The 25,458-nt window shown below is 43.9% G+C and overlaps 1 protein-coding gene across 1 annotated transcript in view; it reads right to left on the bottom strand.

The window, feature by feature from the left end:
• Positions 1–24,920, bottom strand: part of dync1li2 (dynein, cytoplasmic 1, light intermediate chain 2) — a 134,473-nt gene extending 109,553 nt beyond the window's left edge. The window contains exons 1-4 of the mRNA XM_068049063.1: positions 24,812–24,920; positions 24,214–24,287; positions 23,683–23,799; positions 5,796–6,026 (exon numbers count right to left, since the gene is read on the bottom strand). Coding sequence (XP_067905164.1) covers positions 5,796–6,026; positions 23,683–23,799; positions 24,214–24,287; positions 24,812–24,897 — 508 coding nt within the window. The 5' untranslated portion in view covers positions 24,898–24,920. The remainder of the gene's footprint in view (positions 1–5,795; positions 6,027–23,682; positions 23,800–24,213; positions 24,288–24,811) is intronic.
• Positions 24,921–25,458: the final 538 nt, after the last annotated feature.

The following is a 25,458-nucleotide window of genomic DNA, read 5'->3' as shown; positions in this document are numbered from 1 at the left end:
GTTTATAAACTCTCACCGCCGCTCCCTCACAGCTTCCCTGTTTATAAACTCTCACCGCTGCTCCCTCACAGCTTCACTGTTTATAAACTCTCACCGCCGCTCCCTCACATTCTCGCTGTTTATAAACTCTCACCGCCGCTCCCTCACAGCTTCCCCGTTTATAAACTCTCACCGCCGCTCCCTCACAGCTTCCCCGTTTATAAACTATCACCGCCGCTCCCTCACAGCTTCACTGTTTATAAACTCTCACCGCCGCTCCCTCACAGCTTCCCCGTTTATAAACTCTCACCGCCGCTCCCTCACAGCTTCCCCGTTTATAAACTCTCACCGCCGCTCCCTCACAGCTTCCCCGTTTATAAACTCTCACCGCCGCTCCCTCACAGCTTCACTGTTTATAAACTCTCACCGCCGCTCCCTCACAGCTTCACTGTTTATAAACTCTCACCGCCGCTCCCTCACATTCTCACTGTTTATAAACTCTCACCGCTGCTCCCTCACAGCTTCACTGTTTATAAACTCTCACCGCCGCTCCCTCACAGCTTCCCCGTTTATAAACTCTCACCGCTGCTCCCTCACAGCTTCACTGTTTATAAACTCTCACCGCCGCTCCCTCACAGCTTCACTGTTTATAAACTCTCACCGCCGCTCCCTCACAGCTTCACTGTTTATAAACTCTCACCGCTGCTCCCTCACAGCTTCACTGTTTATAAACTCTCACCGCCGCTCCCTCACATTCTCACTGTTTATAAACTCTCACCGCCGCTCCCTCACAGCTTCACTGTTTGTAAACTCTCACCGCTGCTCCCTCACAGCTTCACTGTTTATAAACTCTCACCGCTGCTCCCTCACAGGCTCACTGTTAATAAACTCTCACCGCTGCTCCCTCACAGCTTCATGTAAAGGCCACTTGTTTTTGAAAAACAGTCCCTGGAAATGTTTTTTTTAAACGGGACACCGAGAGGTCTTGTGAGGAAAACCAGCCTTTCTGGGAAACCAACCGACTTCTAGCTCAAAAAACAACAAAGAACTTGGACACCTGGAGAAGTTGTTTACAAAGAAGTGACTGGTCAAGATTGATGGAGGTTAAAAGGTTGACCTCCTGCTGTCAGTTCCACTTTTGATGAGGGGTCACTGACCCGAAACATTAACTCTGCTTCTCTGTCCACAGATGCTGCCAGACCTGCTGAGTATTTCCAGCATTTCTTGTTTTTATTCCAATTTTGAATTGCTTTGAGTTGCGGATGAACTGTATAAAAAAGGAGAGAATTCCCAAGGAGAAAAGAGAATTCCCAAGAAAGACCACAACCCAGCTCAGTTTTCCAGCAACTCTCACAGCTTCACTGTTTTTTTAAAATCTGTAATAGAGCTCTAAAAACAAAAATCCCTTTATTTTTATGGATAACTGGTGTATGTGCGTGTGAGGGGGGGAGGCTAAGGTAAAAAGGGAACTTTAATATTTCAATCTGTTTGTTTATACTTTGTTCCATTACTGGTTAAGACTTGTTTTATAATAAACTGATAATTTTGTTATTAAAGAAACCTGGTTGGTGTGTTTTATTCTGGGATAAAAATAGAGCCTATGATTGACAGCATTGGTAAGTGGGAAAACATGTAAATATATGTTGTGACCTGTGGAGAAGTGGAACTAGAATAAACAGTGCACTCCTCCCACCTCGGTCGTAACAGTAAATGAACACATGAAGTGCATTTACCTGAATTGTGTTCAAGCATTTTCTACTATAATGAGTATATGTGGCCAAAACTGATTTGGCACAGCCACACCTATAGTTAGTCAACATTTCTACTGAATAACACTGGCCTAGGAAAATATCATACTCTTGAATAAACACAGCCTATGGGAATGACCGTTGCACTTTTTGTAAAGACAGTCCATTTTGAAGAAAAAAAGCAACTGATGATGCACAACAGAAGGAAGCCATTTACAGTATATCCATTGCTTTCTGTAGGCAATGTGTCCAGCCTGGTCACATACAGGAAATATATATAGACATACATAAAATTATATTATATTTTACTACACACACAATATACATACTGTTTAAGTAGAAATCTCAGTTCTCCCGAACAAATAGAGTGTATTAGAGCCAGTATTAATAACATATAATTAACTTTTTTTTTTAAATGCTGCATTTCAACATAAATCACTGATCTCCACATTAAACATTACTGAAAATCTCCATTGGGTTGGCTTATTCAGCAGTGTTCCAGTGGAGGCCTGCAATGTCAGAGCATCGCCAAGCCATTTTAAAAAAATTTATCAGCAGCTTCCACAAATTCATATTGCATCTGAAGAGCCAATAGGAAGCAGCCTTGGGGTCATTCCTGGGATGTGGGAAGGAAAAAGATGGGAACAGATAGACCCAAAACATCACTTGGAAGTCCTTTTCTAATGCAGCATGTTGTAAGTAGCAGGAGTACAGGGCACCTGTTACAGACAACAGCAATATAAAAGCATCTACTACTAAAGTTAGGAAGCATTCTTCAATATACATGCCAATTTCTCACAGTCGACTATCAAAGCAACAGAGTCAGTGATGTGCAAGAATTAGTTTCTATGCACATTTCACTAAAAATCGATGCATATTAAACCAGTGGATTTCCCAATTCATGCTGGCAACTAAAATAATTCCCATTTCAGGTCTGGGGAGGCCATTCTCCCTGTGGAGCGCAAAGATGGAGACTAGATTCTCATGTTTAGTCCCCTGATACAGGTTCTCCTAAGCTGACAAGCATGCATAAACCCACATTATCATGATTCTATTATGCCATTAGTTCAAGTGTGGAACCATTATACTCTAGGGTGAAGCTTGTCAAGCTGCAAAAACATACTGCCAGTTAGCATTTTTTTGATGCTGTGGTTATGCTTCCCAGACCAAGGAGGCAGGATCTTTACTGCCAGTCAGCAAAGTCGACTTTTGGTTTGGCTCAGGTTTGGGACCAGATCCCAAAAAAAATAAAAAAGGTCCACTGCATTAACCAGCCCCCAAAACCCAAAATTAATAAAACCTACTGTTCCTCGAAGGCTCAATTGGTAAAGGCAGAGTCATACAGTTTTGTGCGTCTCTGGTCAGATTTTCAGTTTGTGCTGATCTCAGCGAAAGGAGCGGAGGGGGCATTATTGAGTAGACTGTGCAGTCACCAAACAAGGGCGGAACCATGATCGACTGCAGGTTTCTATGGACAAATGAAAAAAAAAAATTCCTTTCGTTTGTATTTAGCTTTGCGGTACTGTAATCTCACTCTCATATCTGACCATGGTCCAAAGATGACGCTTCTTCCTTGGGGATGTGGGCCCACAAACTATTAATGAATTCAATTTCATTTTTGAAGACTATGAAATGCAATTTACACCCAATAACAAAGTACAATGCATTTTATGTAAAAAAAAAGTCTTCTGTGGTCTTGACAAAATACTAAGGGATCAAGTAAGCAGAAAGGAAGGGATACAGTATTTCCTGATGCACAGCCGCTCTCTTGCTCTGCATCAGATGAAAACAGATGTTGCACAGGATGACATGAAATCAACATCCTCCACGGATCATTCAACATTCCCAATTGTCATCAAATTCCTTCATTTTATTTGTCATTCCCCTGCTTAACTCCTTTTTGTAGAGCAGTATGCAGGCAAAAGGAAACCCAAATCAGAAATTCATAATCCAACAAAAAAAGTTTTTTTTTTTTAAAAAGGGACTTTACATTTCAGAATGTCAAACCTGAGCCCCTGGGAAGGACAGCATTACCCCTGAAATAATCAAGAGTGCCAAACTCTCAGCACTACATGAATTGCTTTGCCTGTGCTGGGACGAGGGAGCAGTACCACAGGACAGGCGCAATGCCAATATCATCACCCTCTATAAAAACAAAGGTGACCGCGGTGACTGAAACAACTACCGTGGAATCTCCCTGCTCAGCATAGTGGGGAAAGTCTTTGCTCGAGTCGCTTTAAACAGGCTCCAGAAGCTGGCCGAGCGCGTCTACCCTGAGGCACAGTGTGGCTTTCGTGCAGAGAGATCAACCATTGACATGCTGTTCTCCCTTCGTCAGATACAGGAGAAATGCCGCGAACAACAGATGCCCCTCTACATTGCTTTCATTGATCTCACCAAAGCCTTTGACCTCGTCAGCAGACGTGGTCTCTTCAGACTACTAGAAAAGATTGGATGTCCACCAAAGCTACTAAGTATCATCATCTCATTCCATGACAATATGAAAGGCACAATTCAACATAGCGGCACCTCATCACACCCCTTTCCTATCCTGAGTGGCGTGAAACAGGGCTGTGTTCTCGCACCCACACTTTTTGGGATTTTCTTCTCCCTGCTGCTCTCACATGCGTTCAAGTCTTTTGAAGAAGGAATTTTCCTCCACACAAGATCAGGGGGCAGGTTGTTCAACCTTGCCCGTCTAAGAGCGAAGTCCAAAGTACGGAAAGTCCTCATCAGGGAACTCCTCTTTGCTGACGATGCTGCTTTAACATCTCACACTGAAGAGTGTCTGCAGAATCTCATCAACAGGTTTGCGGCTGCCTGCAACGAATTTGGCCTAACCATCAGCCTCAAGAAAACGAACATCATGGGACAGGACGTCAGAAACGCTCCATCCATCAATATCGGCGACTACGCTCTGGAAGTGGTTGAAGAGTTCACCTACCTAGGCTCAACTATCACCTGTAACCTGTCTCTAGATGCAGAAATCAACAAGCGCATGGGAAAGGCTTCCACTGCTATGTCCAGACTGGCCAAGAGAGTGTGGGAAAATGGCGCACTGACACGGAACACAAAAGTCTGAGTGTATCAAGCCTGTGCCCTCAGTACCTTGCTCTATGGTAGCGAGGCCTGGACAACGTATGTCAGCCAAGAGCGACGTCTCAATTCATTCCATCTTCGCTGCCTCTGGAGAATACTTGGCATCAGGTGGCAGGACCGTATCTCCAACACAGAAGTCCTCGAGGCGGCCAACATCCCCAGCTTATACACACTACTGAGTCAGCGGCGCTTGAGATGGCTTGGCCATGTGAGCCGCATGGAAGATGGCAGGATCCCCAAAGACACATTGTACAGCGAGCTCGCCACTGGTATCAGACCCACCGGCCGTCCATGTCTCCGCTTTAAAGACATCTGCAAATGCGACATGAAGTCCTGTGACATTGATCACAAGTCGTGGGAGTCTGTTGCCAGCGTTCGCCAGAGCTGGCGGGCAGCCATAAAGACGGGGCTACAGTGTGGCGAGTCGAAGAGACTTAGCAGTTGGCAGGAAAAAAGACAGAAGCGCAAGGGGAGAGCCAACTGTGTAACAGCCCCGACAAACAATTTTTTCTGCAGCACCTGTGAAAGAGCCCGTCACTCTAGAATTGGCCTTTATAGCCACTCCAGGCACTGCTCCACACACCACTGACCACCTCCAGGTGCTTCCCCATTGTCTCTCGAGATAAGGAGGCCAAAGACGACATTTCAGAATGTCAAAAGTAATTTAATCTAACTAGATTGACAGACCCATCACTGCAGTTGAGATAACATTACAGAATGGACACCACCACAAGAAGTAGTTACACAGTAAGTTCTAATAGGTAGAACATTTCTAGAATCAACACTAAGTGTCACTAGAGCTCTCAATATTGTAGTTACAGAACACACCAGTAACACCAGAGGTGGAACAGAACACCAACATTCTTTCCACTGCATCTAATACAATCCAACTCATCAAAATAGTCCACAGGATGCACACTGAATAGAGCTTTCCCCCCATTCTATATTAAAAAATGTTCCCATACTCACATTTCTGTTCCATTTCCCTCGCTTCCTCAGGTGCGATTTTCAGTTTGTCGATGTGCCCGCGTAAGACGCTGGCCCATTTCCTCAAAGAATCCATGATAGTCCAAGGTCTGGCCATGTCTGCCACAAAGACTGCCAGTGTGTTCTTCAAGTTGTCCCCAGAAACAGCAAACTTAAGGAGGCCCTTGTGGTACAGTTCACCATCGAGAATCCATACATTACAGCGCGTGTGATCTGTGGAGAGACAGGCAACTGGGATTACCCACTTAGATTAAAGACATTCACTAGTCAGCCTGGAAAGCTCAGCCTTTATACTACACTGGCAAGGAAACTGCAGTGTTAGTACAGAAAGGATTGTGCAATAGCACAGCAATACTTTGTCATACTGTAAGGACATTAGTGAACCAGATGGGTTGTTTTTAAAAAAAAAAATCCGATAGTTACATTCCGAGTTAGTTACATTACAACATTAGTTACCATTACTTTTAGTTCCCCCAGATTTATTTAATTTCCCAGATGCCTTGGTGAGATTTGAGCACATAGCTCCAGACCATCAGGTCTCTGGATTACTTGCCCAGTAACATAACCACTATTCAACCGCTCCCGGCAAACACTGAACGGTGGAACAGGCTGGAGGTGCTCAATGGCCCCGAGGTATCAACCAGAATTTCCACACACATTTTACAGGTGTTTAAAGGAGTAGGCAGGGTAGATAGAGAAACACTATTTACTCCGTTGAGAGTGTCCAGTACAAAGGGATCATAATCTTAAAATTAGAGCCAGGCCATTCAGGGGTAATGTCAGAAACACTTCTTCACACAAAGAAGTGGAAACATGGAATGCTCTCCCTCAAAAAGCTGTTGAGGCTGAGGGGTCAATTAAATCCAAAACTTAGATTGATAGACAGGCAAGGGCCCTAAAGGTTATGGAAACAATTGGGGTAAATGAAGTTAAGATACAGATCCATGATCTAACTGAATGGTTGAACATGCTCTATGGTCTGAAAGGCCTCCTCCTGTTCCTATGTATCAACCAAAATCTCCACACGCACACATTTTATAGCAGTAAATAATAACGAAGAGTACTCAATCACTCAGGATTGGGGGCAATGGATTGGATTAAGGATTTTTGGGCACTAAGAGAAGCAAGTGCTGTGGGGATAGGGCAGGAAAGTAGAGTTGAGGTCAACAATCAGCCACAATCTTATTGAATGGCGAAGCAGGCTCAACAGTCTGTATGGCCTACTCCTGCTATTTCTGATGTTTCTTTTGTGAGTTCCCTATCTCGCCGTGCTGTTGCTGGTTTGTTTGCAGCTGTGTCCAGGAGACTAATCTTCAATTCCTAGATACTCCAGGACAATTGGCACCCTAGGTGGAGAACACTAGGCAGAAGGATGACAGCATAGGTGCCTTAGAAGAGACTTAGTTATAAAGAGCATTCCTATAGATTCTCAGGGAGAACCAATAGCAAAGCAAATTATATTCAAGGTTGGAGGGCTTTGAGGGGACAGAATATAAGCAAGTCATCAACTGTTCAAATTTCATCACAAATTACACCTACAGACTCCAATACAGTAGCCTAAGGGCAAGGAGGGAACCGCTACAGCAAGGAAGGTGGAACAGGTTGGGCATGGGAGTTGCCAAAGTCTTAAAGCTCAAATGATCAGAGTTGCTGAGTGCAGCAGAAAGTCCAAGCTTAATACACTGGAGCACAGATCCTCAAACTGCTGAATTCTCACCATTACATGTACCTTTTAATCAGAACGCAGCAGATTTCAATATATTAGTCAGCAATAATGATGTGAAAACAGGATCTGCACTGGGTCAACATTGCAAAATCACATACAATGGTATATCTCGGTTCCATCCCAATCTGCAGTATTTTGAAGTTGACAGATGTTAGGTTACAATGCCACAGGCATCCAAGTTGCCAATCGCTGGGTCAAAATCCTGGAACTCCCTTCCTAACAGCACTGTAGGTGTACCTACCCTGCAGCGGTTCAAGAAGGCAGCTCACCACCACCTTTTCAAGGGCAATTAGGGATGGGCAATAAATGCTGGCATAGCCAGTGACATCCACATCCCATGAATGAATAAAAAAAACTTCTTACTTGAGCTTTGGCAAAGAGCATCAGTTGGCTATTCAACTGTAGAGGATATCACAACTGCACCGGGCAACAATTTTACAGTGAAGAGATCGCTTGGCAGCAGTAACTGTGAATGAGTGTTCCCACTCACAGCACTGAGCCCACAAAAAGCCTTCAAATGAAACGCTCAAGATAGATTTGGTCTCAAGCCTGGGATGATCAGCTCATTATCAAGCAGTGGGTTGCAAGACCTTGATTTTCATTGCTCCACCATTGATAGCCGTGACTTCAGCTGCCGAGGCCTAAGCTCTGGAATTCCCTCCCTAAATCTCCCCACCTCTCTCTCCTTTGATATTCCGTAAAACCTAACTCTGACCAATCTTTTGGTCACCTGTCCTAATATCTCATGTAGCTCAGTGTCAAATTTGGTTTGATTTTGCTCCCGAGAAACTCCTTGGGACATTTTACAACATTAAAAATGTTATATAAAGGGCAAGCTGCTGGTGGTACCATCACCATCAGGGAATGCCTTGCACCCTTTAAAGCACAGCTGCTTTTAGGTACCAGCCCAAAATGCAAATGGAGTGGATTTCACCTCATGAGCATTTAAACCAACAACAACTTGCATTTATATAGTGCCTTTAATGTAGTAAAACATCTCAAGGTGCCTCACAGTAGCATTATCAAATAAAACTTGACACCAGTCACATAAGGAGATATTAGGGCGGATGAGTAAGGTTGGTTTTGAGGAGCATCTTAGAAGAAAGAGAGGTGGAGAGGTTTAGGGAGGGAATTCTGAGCTTAAGGCAATCAAAGGTACAGCCATCAATGGTGGAGTGATTAAAAATTAGGGATGTTAAAAACCATGGATGGTCAGAGGACAGATATAAGAGTTGCAGGGCTGCAGGAGATGACAGAGTGAGGGAGGGGGCGAGGCCATGGAAGGATTTGAAAACAAGGATGAGATTCAGCCCAACAGGTCCATGCAGAACCAAAATGTAGGAAATCTAAAAATCTACTAGCTGCTTTTGGAAGATAATTTTGAAAACAACCTACTGGCGAGCTTTTGTTCTTCCAAAATAACATCTCAGATCCTACACTAAACTTCATGTAATAACACCCTTCAATTGTTCAAATGAAAAGCTTGGATTTTGTACAAAAGTAGCAAAAGAAATTCTCTCCAACCAATAATTCTGGAAATAAACAAAAACATTTCAAGAGGTCTGTGAATTACATTAATGCCTAGTCCACAGCCTGCAGTCTATTTAAGGGTTAATAAGCAGTCAGACATGAAGGAACGCCTCAGTTTCCGATCATCTGCCAGCTCAGTGACAAGATTTCTATCCCACTGCATACCATAACACGAGTGTGGGAACAGTAATTTGATAAATTGCAGTGGCTGCTTTAGAACAGAGGCAAACTACACACTGGAGATGGAATTCAACTCAGATAGAGAGACTAAATGGAATCAGTGTGTGCTGAAAAAAGACAGACAAACCTGCATTTGTATAGTGCTGTTCATGACCATAGGACAACTCAAAGCACTTTACAGCCAATGAAGTACTTTTTAAAGGTATTCACTGTTGTAATGCAGGTAACAGGTCCAGACTGACCAAGAGAGTGTGGGAAAATGGCACACTTGACACGGAACAAAAAAGTCCGAGTGTATCAGGCCTGTGTCCTCAGTACCTTGCTCTATGGCAGCGAGGCCTGGACAACGTATGCCAGCCAAGAGCGACGTCTCAATTCATTCCATTTTCGCTGCCTCCGGAGAATACTTGGCATCAGGTGGCAGGACCGTATCGCCAACACAGAAGTCCTCGAGGCGGCCAACATCCCCAGCTTATACATACTACTGAGTCAGCGGCGCTGGAGATGGCTTGGCCATGTGAGCCGCATGGAAGATGGCAGGATCCCCAAAGACACATTGTACAGCGAGCTCGCCACTGGTATCAGACCCACCGGCTGTCCATGTCTCCGCTTTAAAGACGTCTGCAAACGCGACATGAAATCCTGTGACATTGATCACAAGTCGTGGGAGTCAGTTGCCAGCGTTCGCCAGAGCTGGCGGGCAGCCATAAAGACAGGGCTAAAATGTGGCGAGTCGAAGAGACTTAGTAGTTGGCAGGAAAAAAGACAGAGGCGCAAGGGGAGAGCCAACTGTGCAACAGCCCCGACAAACAAATTTCTCTGCAGCACCTGTGGAAGAGCCTGTCACTCTAGAATTGGCCTTTATAGCCACTCCAGGCGCTGCTTCACAAACCACTGACCACCTCCAGGCGCGTATCCATTGTCTCTCGAGATAAGGAGGCCCGAAAGAAAAGAAATGCAGGTAACATGGCAGCCAATTTTCACACAGCAAATCCCACAAACAGCAATACAATACTGACCAGATGATCTGTTTTTGTGATGTTGATTGAGGTATAAGTATTGGCCAGGGCACTATCTTGAAGAGTAGTGGTGTCATCAGATATTTTACATCCAGCAGAGCAGGCAGGTGGCACCTCATCTGAAAGGTGGCAGTGCAGCACTCCTTCAGATGTTAGTCTTGATTTTTGTTCTCACGTCCTGGAGTGGGACTTGAATGCGGAATCTTGTGATTCAGAGGCGAAAGTGCTATTGACTGATCTACAGCTAACATGCTTATAAAGCAGAGAAACCGACAGATTTCTCCCCCTCCCCAATCGAAGCATTTAATTGTTTGTCAGCTGACACCACACATTGTGACTGCACTACTCTTCCACAAGACTATTCCAATACCAGCTTGGGTTGTTGGCCATTCCAGGTATCCATCATACTGTTCGAAGAAGCATTGCTCTATATCAGTCCTAGACTTGCCTTTTGCCAGTGTACAACTGCATTCCCTTGTCCTGAAGTCATGGTTTAACTTGAACTGGTACTCAGGAGTATCCCATTTCACTTAGGAGATTATAACCCTTGGATCTCTAACTTTACAAATCAGTCTCGTGACCCTTCTCGGGGCTGGATGTATTCCTCGTGTCTCTGTCCAGGGTTGAACTCTATTTAAGCATCTAAAGATTAGCGCCTTTTTTTAAAAACAAAAAAATTAAACTGGAATCAAAGTGAATGAAGATAGTAGAAAATAATGAAGATCTTAATCCCCAAGGCAGAGCAGTTAACACCAATACATGGTGTAGCACTGCACCACACACACAGATGCTGCCAGACCTGCTGAGTATTTCCAGCATTTCGTGTTTTTATTTCAGGTTTCCAGCATCTGCAGTATTTTGCTTTTATCTAAGAAATACCAGGCTCAGCTCCTGGTCTGAAGTGAACAGCTGATGCCAGCTGAAATGGCAGCATGCACACTCCAATGGCACTCTGCTCCCATTAGGTTAAGGGCTGGGGTTAGCAGGAAAAGCATGGGCTGGGGTGCCGGGGGAGTTAGTTAGCCCAGGTTCCCACACCTTACTGCAATCTGGTAACCCCCTTCTAGTAGGTATATGCATATATAGATACCCGATTGAGCTGATGGCCCCAAACAAAAAGCATGCTAAACACTCTCAGTAACCTCCTCCAGCCATACAACCCTCTGAGATCTTTTAACTCCTCCAATTCTTGCCTTTGGCACATCCCCCAATTTCCTTTGCTCATGACTGGTGACTGCCTTCAGCTGTCCAGGTGCTAAGCTCTGGAATTCTCTCCCTAAACCTCTCCACCTCCTGTCCCAATATCTCATGATGTGGCTCGGTGTGAAATTTTGTCCAATAATGCTCCTGTGAAGCACTTTGGGCTGTTTGACTGTTCAAGGTGGTGTATAAATGCAAGCTGTTGTCCAGCTATACACAGTAGCAGCTAGCTGGACAAATATGTGACCAACAAGCACAAAACTGCTTCAGTGAGAAGTCATGGTTTCAGAAAATAAATAAAGGACACCGAAATTTTAAAAGATTAAAATACAGGAATTAACTGCCCTTGGCACAATGTACTGCTAGCTACTGGCATTCGAATACTTGATGTGATTTGGGTGAACAGGATGGATGAAACCGCAGTATCAAATCTGATAAAAATAGGTCATCAAGGATGTTGCAATGCAGTCCTCATGGATAAAAGAATGCAATTCCCAAGGCACCAGTAAAAATCCTGGAATGTGCAGAGAAGAACCACAAGATGATCCCTAGCAGCAAGAGATGAGTTAGAAGAAAAGACTGGAGCAATTTAAGCTTTTTAGCCTGAAAAGGCAGCAGCAGAGAGATAATCTCGAGGTATCATGACTAACAGCGTAGAAAAACTTAGCCCAGAGCACTAAATTAGACTGTAGAAGATCTCAGGGACATGGGCTTAAATATTTAAAGACTGATATCAGGAAATAATTCTTCACAGAATGGTTGAATTACAAACTAAACATTCAGATAAGAGTATTGGAAACAAAACCCCGGAAATTATTTAACAATTAGATGATACAATAAAGGGAACATTAGGATCTCTGCAGATAGATGAATCAAGATGGCCCAAATGGCCTCCCCATTCATAATTACCTTGTGATATTAAAAAACAGAATTTGACTTATTAAGTCACTAGGAACCAGTAACCCTCGTCCCCAGCGACTAATTTGGGCTTCCCTTGAAGACACATTGCTTTCCATTGTCCTAACCTGTTCTCCAATTTTGGTTTCTCTAGACTGCAACCTTCCTGCAAACAAGTTGGGACCAGTTGTCCATAGACCACAGGGTCCAACTGTGCTGCTAGAGTCAACCAAGAGAAGAGCAGCAACTGCCTGGATACTGCTGATTTCTTCGACCCTTCTACCGCAAAGGACCTCACTCGGCATCCACCCAGCATAGTGTGGTTGACTTCGAAGACTGAGCTGGGTGGTTGAATCATAGCAGTCCATCACTACAAGTCACAGGAAGACGGTACTGCAATAACTACTGACATCAGGAATCAAACATTTGACCAAAGGAGGGGGCCGGCTAATATTTGAGTTAAAGTACTGTTCATGACCACACACTACATTACACAGATAATTAAGATATTCTACCCTCGCCTATTTCAAGTAGTAATGGGTTGATAGCGGCACGTAGCAGGAATTCTATTGGTCAATTAGCAAGCTGCTGTTTCCCTGCATGACGTACAGCAGTATAAAATTCCAAAAATAAAAACAGCAAATAAAATGGTTCAAATCATCAGTGTATCACTACACTGACAGATCTGCTGTTACTTCCAGCATTCACTGTTCATCTCTAGTTAGAGAGCTTGTAGGCAGTGCCATTAGCCTTTCGTTGTTACGCCTTAACTCTATGCTATCAAATGCACATCAATTATTGCTCAACTGGAATCTTTTTTTCATTAGACAAGCTTCAACGGTAACATCTGTTAATGTGGCTGTTATGGGGAGTGATCACAGGAGAGAACCCGATACACATAGGTTTAACAGATTTACCCCAGGAAGCAGGCATCTTACAGATAATTAACTATTTGATGCAACTTTCCCATGCTGTGCAGAAGTCTACAAACCAGATCCAGCCTTGCAATGAGATACAGCAACAGATATGCTTCTCACAGGAATTAAGCCCTGTGAAACTCTCAAACAGCCCAAATGATAAGAAACGCGAGTGGTTTCTTCAACCAAAGCTGCTGTTTGCAGCAACACTATTAAGCAAAGCACCACCACTGCCAGAGTCGAGACAGCAGCTAGCCCAGGGTACTACTGACCGCCCATTGTGTAATCTAGGCCTGGGGCGTCTCGCCAATAGCAGTCCTAGTAACGCAGCCCGTGGCCTTCAAAGCCAAGGTGACTCAGTCCTATTTGTGCTTATTTCCTCATTGCTTTGTCTCGATTAACTTTCTGGTCTGGAGGTTTGAAAAGATCCGTCTTCAGCACCGCTGTCTCATTAGTGGATAAATCCTCAATCAGAAGGCCAAGATTTGCTTGCTTCTACAGTTTCCGTAACATGTTAAATTATTGAAAGGTGGATTTAAAATTGTGTGTGCGGCCCCACAAAGCTCCATGATAAATCGTGACGCCCATGATCCAGACTGATAGTCCAGGCAGTACCAAGGGAATACTGCCCCTGATGGAAATGTTATCCTTTGGATGAGAAAGGTCCCATTTGCCTGATCTGGTAAATAAAATCTCAAGTTGCTGTTGAGATATAAGCAGCAAGTTCTCCTGGTGTCCTGGACAACTAGCATACCAAAAAAAAACTATTCAACTCACTGTTAGATATTAACACAGCTGGTGACAGGCACTGCATTTCAAAGCGTTCTGGTCTCAAAAGGCAGTGTACATCAGTAAATGAATAAGTCTTTTGCACTCGCAAGTGGTAATACTATGCAAGTTACTTTGTATGTATGGAACTTACACCACGGAAATGAGGAGCAAAGTGACGAACTACTTCAAAACCAGTTTAAACAAGGGCTGCACACAGCCACTGTGAGACTCCAGTTATTATCGCAGCCACCCAAACCTAAACTACTTTACTTTGCTGCAGAAATACTACTGGAACATTGTACCCAAATACTCAATACACTTAAGGTAGAGAATGTTAGGGACCCAAATGCTTTAAAATACACAAGGACAAGGAGGTATAGGTTCATGCTGCAAAGGGGAAAATGTCCAGGAAGTCACTGCACCTATTTAAGAAACAGCTACATGTATGAATAAAAAGATGGTAGTGTTAATATCCTGATAGGAGATCCAATGGGCCTTGTTTATTAGAACCCATCTTGGAAATATTAATTTCACTCCGAAGGAGATCCGAGAAACTCAACATTTCAAGAACTTGCATTTATATGGTGCCTGATATGTGCCATCAGCAAAGGTGCACAAAGAAAAGGCACCCCACCGAAACAGACTGTTCACTTTGTGTTCATCATCTTTCACTGATGGAAGGATGTCAACCAACCATGTAGTGAAAGGTCCCAAGGAACTTCAGCTTTAGTCAGAGGGCAGACAGCAAATTCCCACAAAGTATTTTGATTTCTTCCATATCTACGGAAATATACTTGAAGAGCTAAAACTACATTGGACAGCTCTTGCAAAGAGCCAGCACAGGCAAGATGGGTCAAAAAACTACCTTCTGTGCTGTATGATTCCATACAAGGAGATTTGTTTGCATAGTTTCCGAGCATTTTTTGAAAGACTATCTGATGGATCATTTTAGCTATGAGGAAAGATCAAATAGGCTGTGTTGTGTTTTGGGGAAAAGAGGAGGCAGAGGGCAGATTTAATTGTGTATAAAATTCTGAGGGGCCGAGATACAGCGGATAGGAAGGACTTATTTCCCTCAACAAAAAGGTCTATAACCAGAGGGCACAGATTTAAAGTAATTGGCAGAATTAGAGGAAAGTTGAGGGTCCAGAATTCACTGCCTAAAAAGGGTGGTAGAGGCAAAAACCCTCATCACAACAAAAACCCTTGCATATATGCTTGAAGTGCCATAGCCTACAGTACTACGGACCAAAACCTGGAAAGTAGAATTAAGCTAGATAGCTCTTTTCGGCTGGCACAGATACGATGAGCCAAATGGCCTCCCTCTGTGCCATAAATTTTCTTTGTTTCTAAAAATGGGTCCCGGTGCAAGTTAGGACATGGGCAAGAGTTTTGGATGACCGCAGATTTACGGATGGTAGAACGTGGGAGGTCGGCCAGGAGTGTATTGGAATAGTCAAGTCTTGAGGTAACAAAAGGCTTGGATGAGGGTTTCAGCAGCAGACGAGATGAGGCAGGGGGCAGAGTCGGGCGATGCTGCGGAAGTGGTGCAGATGAAAGTCATCTCTGGGTCAAACATGACACCAAGATTGTGAACAGTCTGGTTCAGCCTCAGACAGTTACCAGGGCAAGGGAACGGAATTTGTGGCGGAGACTGAAGACAATGACTCCGATCTTCTCGATATTTAGTTGGAGGAAATTTCTGCTCATCCAATACTGGATGTTGGACAAGTAGTCTGTCAAGTTAGAGAGACAGTAAAAGGGTTGAGAATGGTGACGGTGCAGTAGTGCTGTGCCTCGTCAGCCCTCCTACACGTAGAACTTGTCGTTGTGTTTTCAGATGCTGTCACCAAGGGACAGCATGTCGTCAAGAAATAGGAGTGTGTCGAGGGTAGATCCTTGAGAGATACCAGACTAAAAGTAGTGTAAAAGCAACCTTCACTATGCAAACCAACACTATCGCCAAAGTAAGCAGGAACAAAATCTGTTTTTCAAGCAAAACTCCTCCAGCTCTCCACTTAAGGACATCAGGAAAGTTGTAAACAAGGCCAGGATTCAGTAAATGTCCAGATCAGACCCCCAGATTAAACCTCAAGTTAACTAGTAATGGCCTCACAGAACCTGCATTTATCTAGTGCCTTTAACATAGCGAAACTTACTAAAGTGCTTCACACAAGCGATCAAACCTATTTTGACACCGAGCCAAATAAAGACATATTAGGACAAGTGATCAAAATGAGGTAAGTTTTAAGAAACATCTTACAGGAAGAGTCCCAGGACATCACTGCAGGAGTTCCTCAGGGTAGCGTCCTAGGCCTAACCATCTTCTGCTGCTTCATCAATGACCTTCTCTCCATCATAAGGTCAGAAGTGGGGATGTTTGCTGACGATTGCACAATGTTCAGCACCATTCACGACTAGTCAGATAATGAAGCAGTCCGTGTCCGCATGCAGCAAGACCTGGACAACATCCAGGCTTGGGCTGATAAGTGGCAAGTCACATTCGCGCCACAAAAGTGCCAGGCAATGACCATCTCAAACAAGACACAGTCTAACCATCTCCCCTTAATGTTCAATGGCATTACTATCACTGAATCCCCCACTTTCAACATCCTGGGGGTCACCATTGGCCAGAAACTGAACTGAACCAGTCACATAAATAAAAGCAAAATACTGCGGATGCTGGAAATCTGAAACAAAAACAAGAAATGCTGGAATCACTCAGCAGGTCTGGCAGCATCAGTGGAAAGAGAAGCAGAGTTAACGTTTCGGGTATGTGACCCTTCTTCGGAACTGACAAATATTAGAAAAGTCACAGATTATAAGCAAGTGAGGTGGGGGTGGGGCAAGAGATAACAAAGGAGAAGGTGCAGATTGGACCAGGCCACATAGCTGACCAAAAGGTCACGGAGCAAAGGCAAACAATATGTTAATGGTGTGTTGAAAGACAAAGCATTAGTACAGATTAGGTGTGAATACACTGAATATTGAACAGCAGCAAGTGCAAACCTGAAAAAAAACCTGAAAAAAAGTGGGTAAGCAAACTGAACAAACTAAGATGAAATGAAATAAATGCAAAAAAAGATTGTAAAAAAGAATGTAAAAAAAAAGGAAGAAAAAATAACTAAAAATGAAAGTAAAATGGGGGGCTGTCATGCTCTGAAATTATTGAACTCAATGTTCAGTCCGGCAGGCTGTAGTGTGCCTAATCGGTAGATGAGATGCTGTTCCTCGAGCTTGCGTTGATGTTCACTGGAACACTGCAGCAATCCCAGGACAGAGATGTGAGCATGAGAGCAGGGGGGAGTGTTGAAATGTCCCCCCTGCTCTCATGCTCACATCTCTGTCGTGGGATTGCTGCAGTGTTCCAGTGAACATCAACGCAAGCTCGAGGAACAGCATCTCATCTACCGATTAGGCACACTACAGCCTGCCGGACTGAACATTGAGTTCAATAATTTCAGAGCATGACAGCCCCCCATTTTACTTTCATTTTTAGTTATTTTTTCTTCCTTTTTTTTTACATTCTTTTTTACAATCTTTTTTTGCATTTATTTCATTTCATCTTACTTTGTTCAGTTTGCTTACCCACTGTTTTTTTCAGGTTTGCACTTGCTGCTGTTCAATATTCAGTGTATTCACACCTAATCTGTACTAATGCTTTGTCTTTCAACACACCATTAACATACTGTTTGCCTTTGCTCCGTGACCTTTTGGTCAGCTATGTGGCCTGGTCCAATCTGCACCTTCTCCTTTGTTATCTCTTGCCCCACCCCCACCTCACTTGCTTATAATCTGTGACTTTTCTAATATTTGTCAGTTCCGAAGAAGGGTCACTGACCCGAAACGTTAACTCTGCTTCTCTTTCCACAGATGCTGCCAGACCTGCTGATGTGATTCCAGCATTTCTTGTTTTTGTTTCTGTCACATAAATGCTGTGGCTGCAAGAGCAGGTCAAAGGCTGGGAATTCTGCGGTGAGTTAATTTACCTCCTGACTCCCCAAAGCCTTTCCATCTACAAGGCATAAGCCAAGAGTGTGATGGAAAACTCTCCACTTGCCTAGATGGGTGCAGCTCCAACAACACTCAAGAAGCTCAACACCATACACGACAAAGCAGCCCGCTTGATTAGCACCCCATCACCACCTTCAACATTCACTCCCCCCACCACCGACACAGTGGCAGCAGTGTGTACCATCTACAAGATACACGGCAGCAACTCACCAAGGCTCCTTCCAAACCCGCGACCTCTACCACCTAGAAGGACTACGGCAGCAGATGCATGGGAACACCACCACCTGCAAGTTCCCCTCCAAGCCACACACCATCCTGACTTGGAACTATAAAGCCTAGTTGGGAGGCAGGTCAGAAGATTGGACAGAATATAAAAAACAGCAAAGAAGGACTAAAAGATTTAGAAAGAAGGTAAAATTAGAGTACAAGAGAAAGCTGGCAAGAAATATAAAGACAGATAATAAGAGTTTCTATAGATATTTTAAAAATAAAAGAGTTAACAAAGTGAGCGTTGGTCCTAGAAAAAGTGAGTCTGGGGAATTAATAATGGATAATAAGGAGATGGCAGATGAATTGAACAGATATTTTGCATCGGTCTTCACTATTGAGGATACAAGTAACATCCCAGTATTAGCTGGGAGTCAGGAAATGAAAGGAAGGGAGGAACTCAAGAAAATTACAGTCACCAGGGAAGCGGTACTGGACAAATTGTTGGAGCTGCGGGTTGACAAATCCCCAGGTCCTAGGGTGTTAAAAGAAGTGGCTAGTGAGATAGTTGATGCGTTAGTTTTAATTTTCCAAAATTCCCTAGATTCGGGGAAGGTTCCTTTAGATTGGAAAATAGCAAATTTATTCAAAAAGGGAGGGAGGCAGAAAGCAGGAAACTACAGTCCAGTTAGCTTAACATCTGTATTAGGGAAAAGGTTAGAAGCTATTATTAAAGATGTTAAAGCAGGCCATTTAGAAAAAAAATCAAGATGATCAGGCAGTCAACATGGTTTTGTGAAAGGGAAATCACATTTAACCAATTTATTGGAGTTCTTTGAGGGAGTTACATGTGCTGTGGATAAAGGGGAACCAGTGGATGTGTTGTACTTGGATTTCCAAAAGGCATTTGATAAGGTGTCACATCAAAGGTTATTGCAGAAAATAAAAGCTCATTGTGTAGGCGGTAACATATTGGCATGGATAGAAGATTGGCTAGCAAACAGGAAACAGAGAGTAGGCATAAATGGGTCATTTTCTGGTTGGCAAGATGTAACGAGTCGTGTGCCACAGGGATCTGTGCTGGGGCCTCAACTTTTTACAATTTATATAAATGACTTAGATGAAAGAACCGAAGGTATGGGGTTGCTAAATTTGCTGATGACACAAAGATAGGTAGGAAAGTTAAGTTGTGAAGAGGACATAAGGAGGCTACAAAGGGATATAGATAGGTTAAGTGAGCGGGCAAAGACCAGAGAAATGGAGTATAATGTGGCAAACTGTGAAATTGTCCACTTTGGCAGGAAGAATAAAAAAGAAGCTTATCAGCTAAATGGTGCGAGATTGCAGAGGGATCTGGGTGCATGAATCGTAAAAGGTTAGTATGCAGGTACAGCACGTAATTAGGAAAGCTAATAGAATGTTATTATTTATTGTGAGGGGAATTGAATACAAAAGTAGGAAGGTTATGCTTCAGCTATACAGGGCATTGGTGAGACCGCATCTGGAGTAGTGTACAGTACTGGTCTCCTTCTTTAAGGAAGGATGTAAATGCGTTGGAGGCAGTACAGAGAAGGTTTACCAGACTAATACCTGGAATGGGCAGGCTGTCTTATGAGGAAATATTGGACAGGCTAGGCTTGTATCCGCTGGAATTTAGAAGAGTAAGAGGCGACTTGATTGAAACAGATCAGCTCCTGAGGGGTCTTGGCAGGGTGGACGTGGAAAGGATGTTCCCCCTTGTGGGAGAATCTCAAATTAGGGGTCACTATTTAAAAATAAGGGGTCACCCATTTAAGACAGAGATGAGGAGAAATTTTTTCTCTCAGAGGGTCGGAGTCTTTGGAATTCTCTTCCTCAAAAGGCAGTGGAAGCAGAGTCTTTGAATATTTTTAAGGCAGAGGTAGATAGATTCTTGATAAGCAAGGGGCTGGAAGATTTTTGGGGGTAGGTGGGAATGTGGAGTAATCAGTTCAGCCATCAACTTATTGAATGGCGGAGCAGGCTCGAGGGGTAGAGTGGCCTACTCCCGCTTATAGTTCGTATGTTCCTTCACTGTCGCTGGGTCAAAATCCTGGAACTCCCTTCCAAACACCCTAAGGACTGCAGCGGTTCAAGAAGGCAGTTCATCATCACCTTCTCAAGGGCAATTAGCGATGGGTAATAAATGCAGGCCTAGCCAGTGACACCCACATCCCCCGAACCAATACAAAAAAGCAGAGGGGTAGATAGGCAGAAAGATCTAGGGGAGGGGAGAAAAAAGGGGGGAGAAATTCCAGAGCCTCAGCAGCTGAAGGCTCAGCTGCCAATGATGGAGCGACGGAAACCGGAAATGCACAAGAGGCTCAAATTGGAGGAGCACAGAAGCTGGGAGGGTTGAAGGGCTGGAGGAGATGACAGAGATAGGGAGGGGCGAGGCCATGGAGGGATTTGAAAACAAGGATGAAAATTTTAAAAATCAAGGTGTTGTCAGACTGGGAGCCAATGTAGGTCAGTGATGTTAGGACAGGGGTGATGGGCAAGCGGGACTTGGTGGGAGTTAGGGTGGGTCCTCATTAATTATAAGTAATCAATGACAGCTATCCACAATGACAGTAAGACACCGACAAAATGTGTGCAGGAACTGATAACCTTACCATATGATTATTGTCCGTCACTCCAAGTTAAGAAACCTAAAAATCATGGCTCTTCTCCTTCAGTTCAAAAGCCCAATCCCAGGTATCCATTACTCGTTCGGTAAACCAGCTGAACCCTTGATTCGATTCCAGCCTCTAACACTCTACATAACTTAGAATCATAGAATAATACAGCACAGGTGGTAATTCGGCCCATCGTGCCAGCCCTGGTTACTTGGAAGAGCCATCCAACCAGTCCCACTCCCCTGCTCCTTCCCTGCAGCCCAGCAAGTTATCATTTTTCAAGTATTTATTCAATTCCCTTTGAAAGTTTCTACTGAATCAGCCTCCACCACCTTTTCAGGCAGCACATTGTAGATCATAACTTGCCAGGTAAGTTTATATCACTTCTGGTTCTTTTCCCGAACACTTTAATTCTGTGCTCTTTGGTTACTGACCCTTCTGCCACTGGAAACAGATTCTCCTTAATTATTGCATCAAAACCCTTCAGGATTTTGAACACCTCAATCAAATCTCCTCTGAACTTCCTCTGCTCTAAGGAGAACAACCCCAGTTTCTCCAGGCTCTTCACATAACCTGGTCCCATTTTAGAAAATCTCTTTTGCACCTTCAAGGCCTTGACATTCTTGATAAACTGTGGTGCTCAGAATTGGACACAACACTCCAGCTGAGGCCGAGGCTGGAATGTTATCCGGGCGACAGGGGCCTCGAAGCTAGAAAAGGTGATGCCAAGAGCCCCGCGTCATCTTTTCTGTTGGAGGCCTGCTAAATCAAGTGCCAATTATGCACTTAACTGAACAGCGGCAGGCTTTCCCCACGAAGGACCCCAGTGACAGAAGCCCTGCCCTCTGAGAGCTGCCTTTCACTGACCTTCAAGCCTTAATTTTGGCAGAGGCAGGAAGGTGGTGGGGTTCCCACCCCCCAACCCAATTATATGCTCTCCCTGCCTCTAAAACCGCTGCAGGGGACAGCATAAAATCCCCACCCCCCACCACAGGCAGAGCTTTATAAAAGGTTCAGCAGCTATTCATAAAGCCAAGGATCACATATGCCTTTTTAGCAACCTTTCAACTTATCCTGTCACCTTCAGGAAAGAAATTCCTTGCAAAGTTCGTCTATGAAGAACTTTTGGGATGTCCCGAGGAAGTGGTATAATCAGAGGCATAATCAGAAATAAATGGATGCCAAGCCAAAGGAACAGGTAGGTATTGGGAGGGGTGAGCATAAGCTTAGTCAAAGATGAATTTTAAGTAGGCCCAGCCAGCAGGACAGCATTGGAATAGTAAAATCTGGAGGGGACTAAGGAATGGATGAAGGTTTCAGCAGCAGATGCCTTTAAGTAGGAGCATAAGCAGACAATATTAAAAAGATAGAAATAGGCTGTATTCGTGATGGAGAAGATATAGGGTCAGAAACTCAGTTTTATGCAGTGGTTTGAGACAGTGTTGGCCAGACACCAAGAGAACCAAACACTCTTGAAATCTTTGATGTCCACCTGAACCACTCAAACAGACAGAAAATGCCTCAGTCTCACCCAAAACATGGAACAGCTTTACAAACAGCATTACTTTGAGTCAATATATTTTTTTTTCTACAATAAATTCTGAATGCTTTCTTCCCCATTCTAACAAACAGATTCTTTCTGGTGTCCAGTTCCACAATCAGCAACAGTTCTGATTCTTAGATCAAGTGACTCTGAGCATAAGTGTCAGGATGCAACTGAACCACATGGGATATTACTAACGAACTCAATTCTGCCCTCACCAGACTTCAACACAAACACTTCCCAACAAGGATAGCAATCAGCAGTAGGAACATTCTTAAAACCCAGACACAGAGACAGAGACCAACAATACCACTGATACTGCTGAAATCAACTAACCAGGAATCAAACCCTGAACCTTATCTGTATAGCTTTGTTCAACATTGGACAGTGAGCGACTCAGTCCTTGGGGCATTTATTACTGAAAACAATTCACCATACCAAACTTGGTAACAAAGCTCATTATTACTCCAATGACAAATAATCATGGAAATAAAATACTGGCAGTTGGCACAAAAGCAGACCCAAAACTGAAGTGCCCCCAAAAAAACTGGAATAACTTTAAAAACTTGCGGGATACAAATAGCAGGTATCATACAGAGTCGTGCATTGGTTGTCTGTGTTTCGGGCACACCCCAAACCTGATCACCTGCCAACAAAAAACATTAACCTGCACACACATTGCTTCCTAACTCACTTGTTACTTTAAAAAAAAATCCTATATGCAACACAGTATAAACTAAACCTTAATTGTTTACAATCCAATCACTCCAATGCACAGCAACTTCCCAGATAACCATTACTTCCAAGCAGCTCCCGATGGCTTAGCAAGTTTATCCCAACAGTACACATTTCAGGAAGGGCCTGGGGTCACTCCGACAGTTGTGTTTGGCTCAGCCACTGGAGGTTTGGGCGGGAGGGGAGGCAAGAGAAGCCTGGTGAAAGCATTTCAACTGCAGTTTGTCAACAGAGGAACTTGCAATAGCCGAACACACAATACCTTGAAACCATTAGATCACTCCAACACTCCCCCCCCCGGCACAGAAGTCTCACTTCACTGAACTAAAATAAAGTGAAAGCACAAAAAAATTGAACACATGGTAGAAAGACACCACACCAGGTGAAAGTCTGCTCTGCTGTATTCACCAACCAACCCCTAGCATATCACAGTAGCATTTGACATGCGCACACACACACAATCACCATGCTGCTTTCACAGATGTCTCACTGACCATCTCTGTCTTCATCGTGTATATTTAGGTATAAATATTCCAGTCCCCTCCCTTTCTTGTTGTGTTCTGTTCCCTGGAGTTTGGCCATGAGTGTCGTCTTGCCTGATCCATCCTCACCTACAAGAGATTTAACATTCATCAACAATTACTAACAATGAAACTGGACTGAAAAAGGAATAAACAGACAAGACGACACAGCAAAACACAGAAAGCTAATACAGATCCCGCTCCCTCATACAGAAAGCAATATTAATTTACATTTCAAAATGATTCAAATTGTCTATTTAAATCTTACATTACATATACAGAAATGATGCTTTTAAAGAAAATCTACTGTTTTATGGTACATCCACCCCATCATGTAATACTTTTCCTTACTAATTACAAACATTTCTTTCTAGGAATTACAGAAATGATTAAGACAACTGATTTGAATTACATCTGTATTGAACAAAGACTTTAAGACCGAAGCTTTAACGTTGTATTACGGACAGATTTTTTTTTGCATTAATTTATCATCCTCATGCTTACCTAACACAAGGATATTTTTCCCAGTGGGTAGTTTGGACCGAGAGCGGGTGGAGACTTCACTCAGGATGGAGGTCCTGCAGAGATAGAAGGGACATTAGGGGAGGGAAAGGAAAAAACTCATCTAACTCTGACTAGTTGAGCATCCCTGATTTTAATCACTCCACCATTGTCTGACCCCTAAACTCTCGAATTAACTCCCTAAATCTCTCCACCTCCTTTAAGGCGCTCCTTAAAACCGAAGCTTTTGAATCGTCTGTCCTAATATCTCATGTGGCTCAGTGTCCAATTTTGCTTTATAAAGCTCCTGTAAAGCGCTTTGGGGGCGTCTGATTACCTTACAGGCGCTATAGATTATGAATATAAGTTGCTGTTGTTGAAAACAAAACAGAAAAACAGACCCGCCCGCGCACTAATAGAGCTGGGAGATGGAGGAGAGGAAAACTACAGAGGGGCCCGCCCGCACCGCACCGCTCACAAACACTGGGCCGGCCGGCCGGGTCCGCCCGCACCGCTCTCACACCAAGGAGGCGGCAGCAACCGGTGGCTGGAACAGGGAGGCCGCTCCCACTGTCACCGCCGTCCAGCCCGGCCGACCTACCACAGGTTCTGGCCCTCGTCCTCCTCCGTTGCCTCTTGTCCCTCCGCCACTCCGCCCAAAAGCTTCCTCTCCCCCACGGGCGCCATCTTGGCCACTGCGCCCGGCCGAGGACCCGGATCAATGACGTCACCCCAGTAACCGCAGGGTCCCGGGACTGACCCCGGCGTCCGCCTGTAACTATATACTTAATCATCTATTTATTTAATTGAAATACTATAGAGATATTCATGCAAAATAAATTGGTTATCACTCCTGCACTCAGATTTATTCGAATTTATTTTGATATTTCAGGCAGATTTGAAGACGGCTACAATGAGGTGTAGTCACGTGACTCTCCAATGATGTCATTGACCGCCCTGCAGCTGTTCTCTCCTTTGAAAATTAATATTAGTATTATTTGCCTTTTTCATTTCTTAGCTGGTCTGTATGTTTTCTGTTTCTAAATGTTATTTTTGTAAGGCAACTGTATGGGCAGAGGTTGAGAGTTAGGCCCTCTTGTGATGGTCCATGATGTCAATGACATCTTTGGAGATGGAGTTGACTCTGACTCAGCAAGTTAAAGGGGCTGAGACTGTGACCAAGCACAATCTGCTCTGTCTATTGGTCAACAGAGACCAGATAAATGCAGCCTTATGTGCATTGCCTGT

This window comes from Heterodontus francisci, chromosome 17, assembly GCF_036365525.1.
Source record: "Heterodontus francisci isolate sHetFra1 chromosome 17, sHetFra1.hap1, whole genome shotgun sequence".
Classification (NCBI taxonomy): Eukaryota; Metazoa; Chordata; class Chondrichthyes; order Heterodontiformes; family Heterodontidae; genus Heterodontus; species Heterodontus francisci.
Note: the sequence above shows the minus strand (reverse complement) of the source record. Positions and strands in the feature narration are given on the sequence as shown.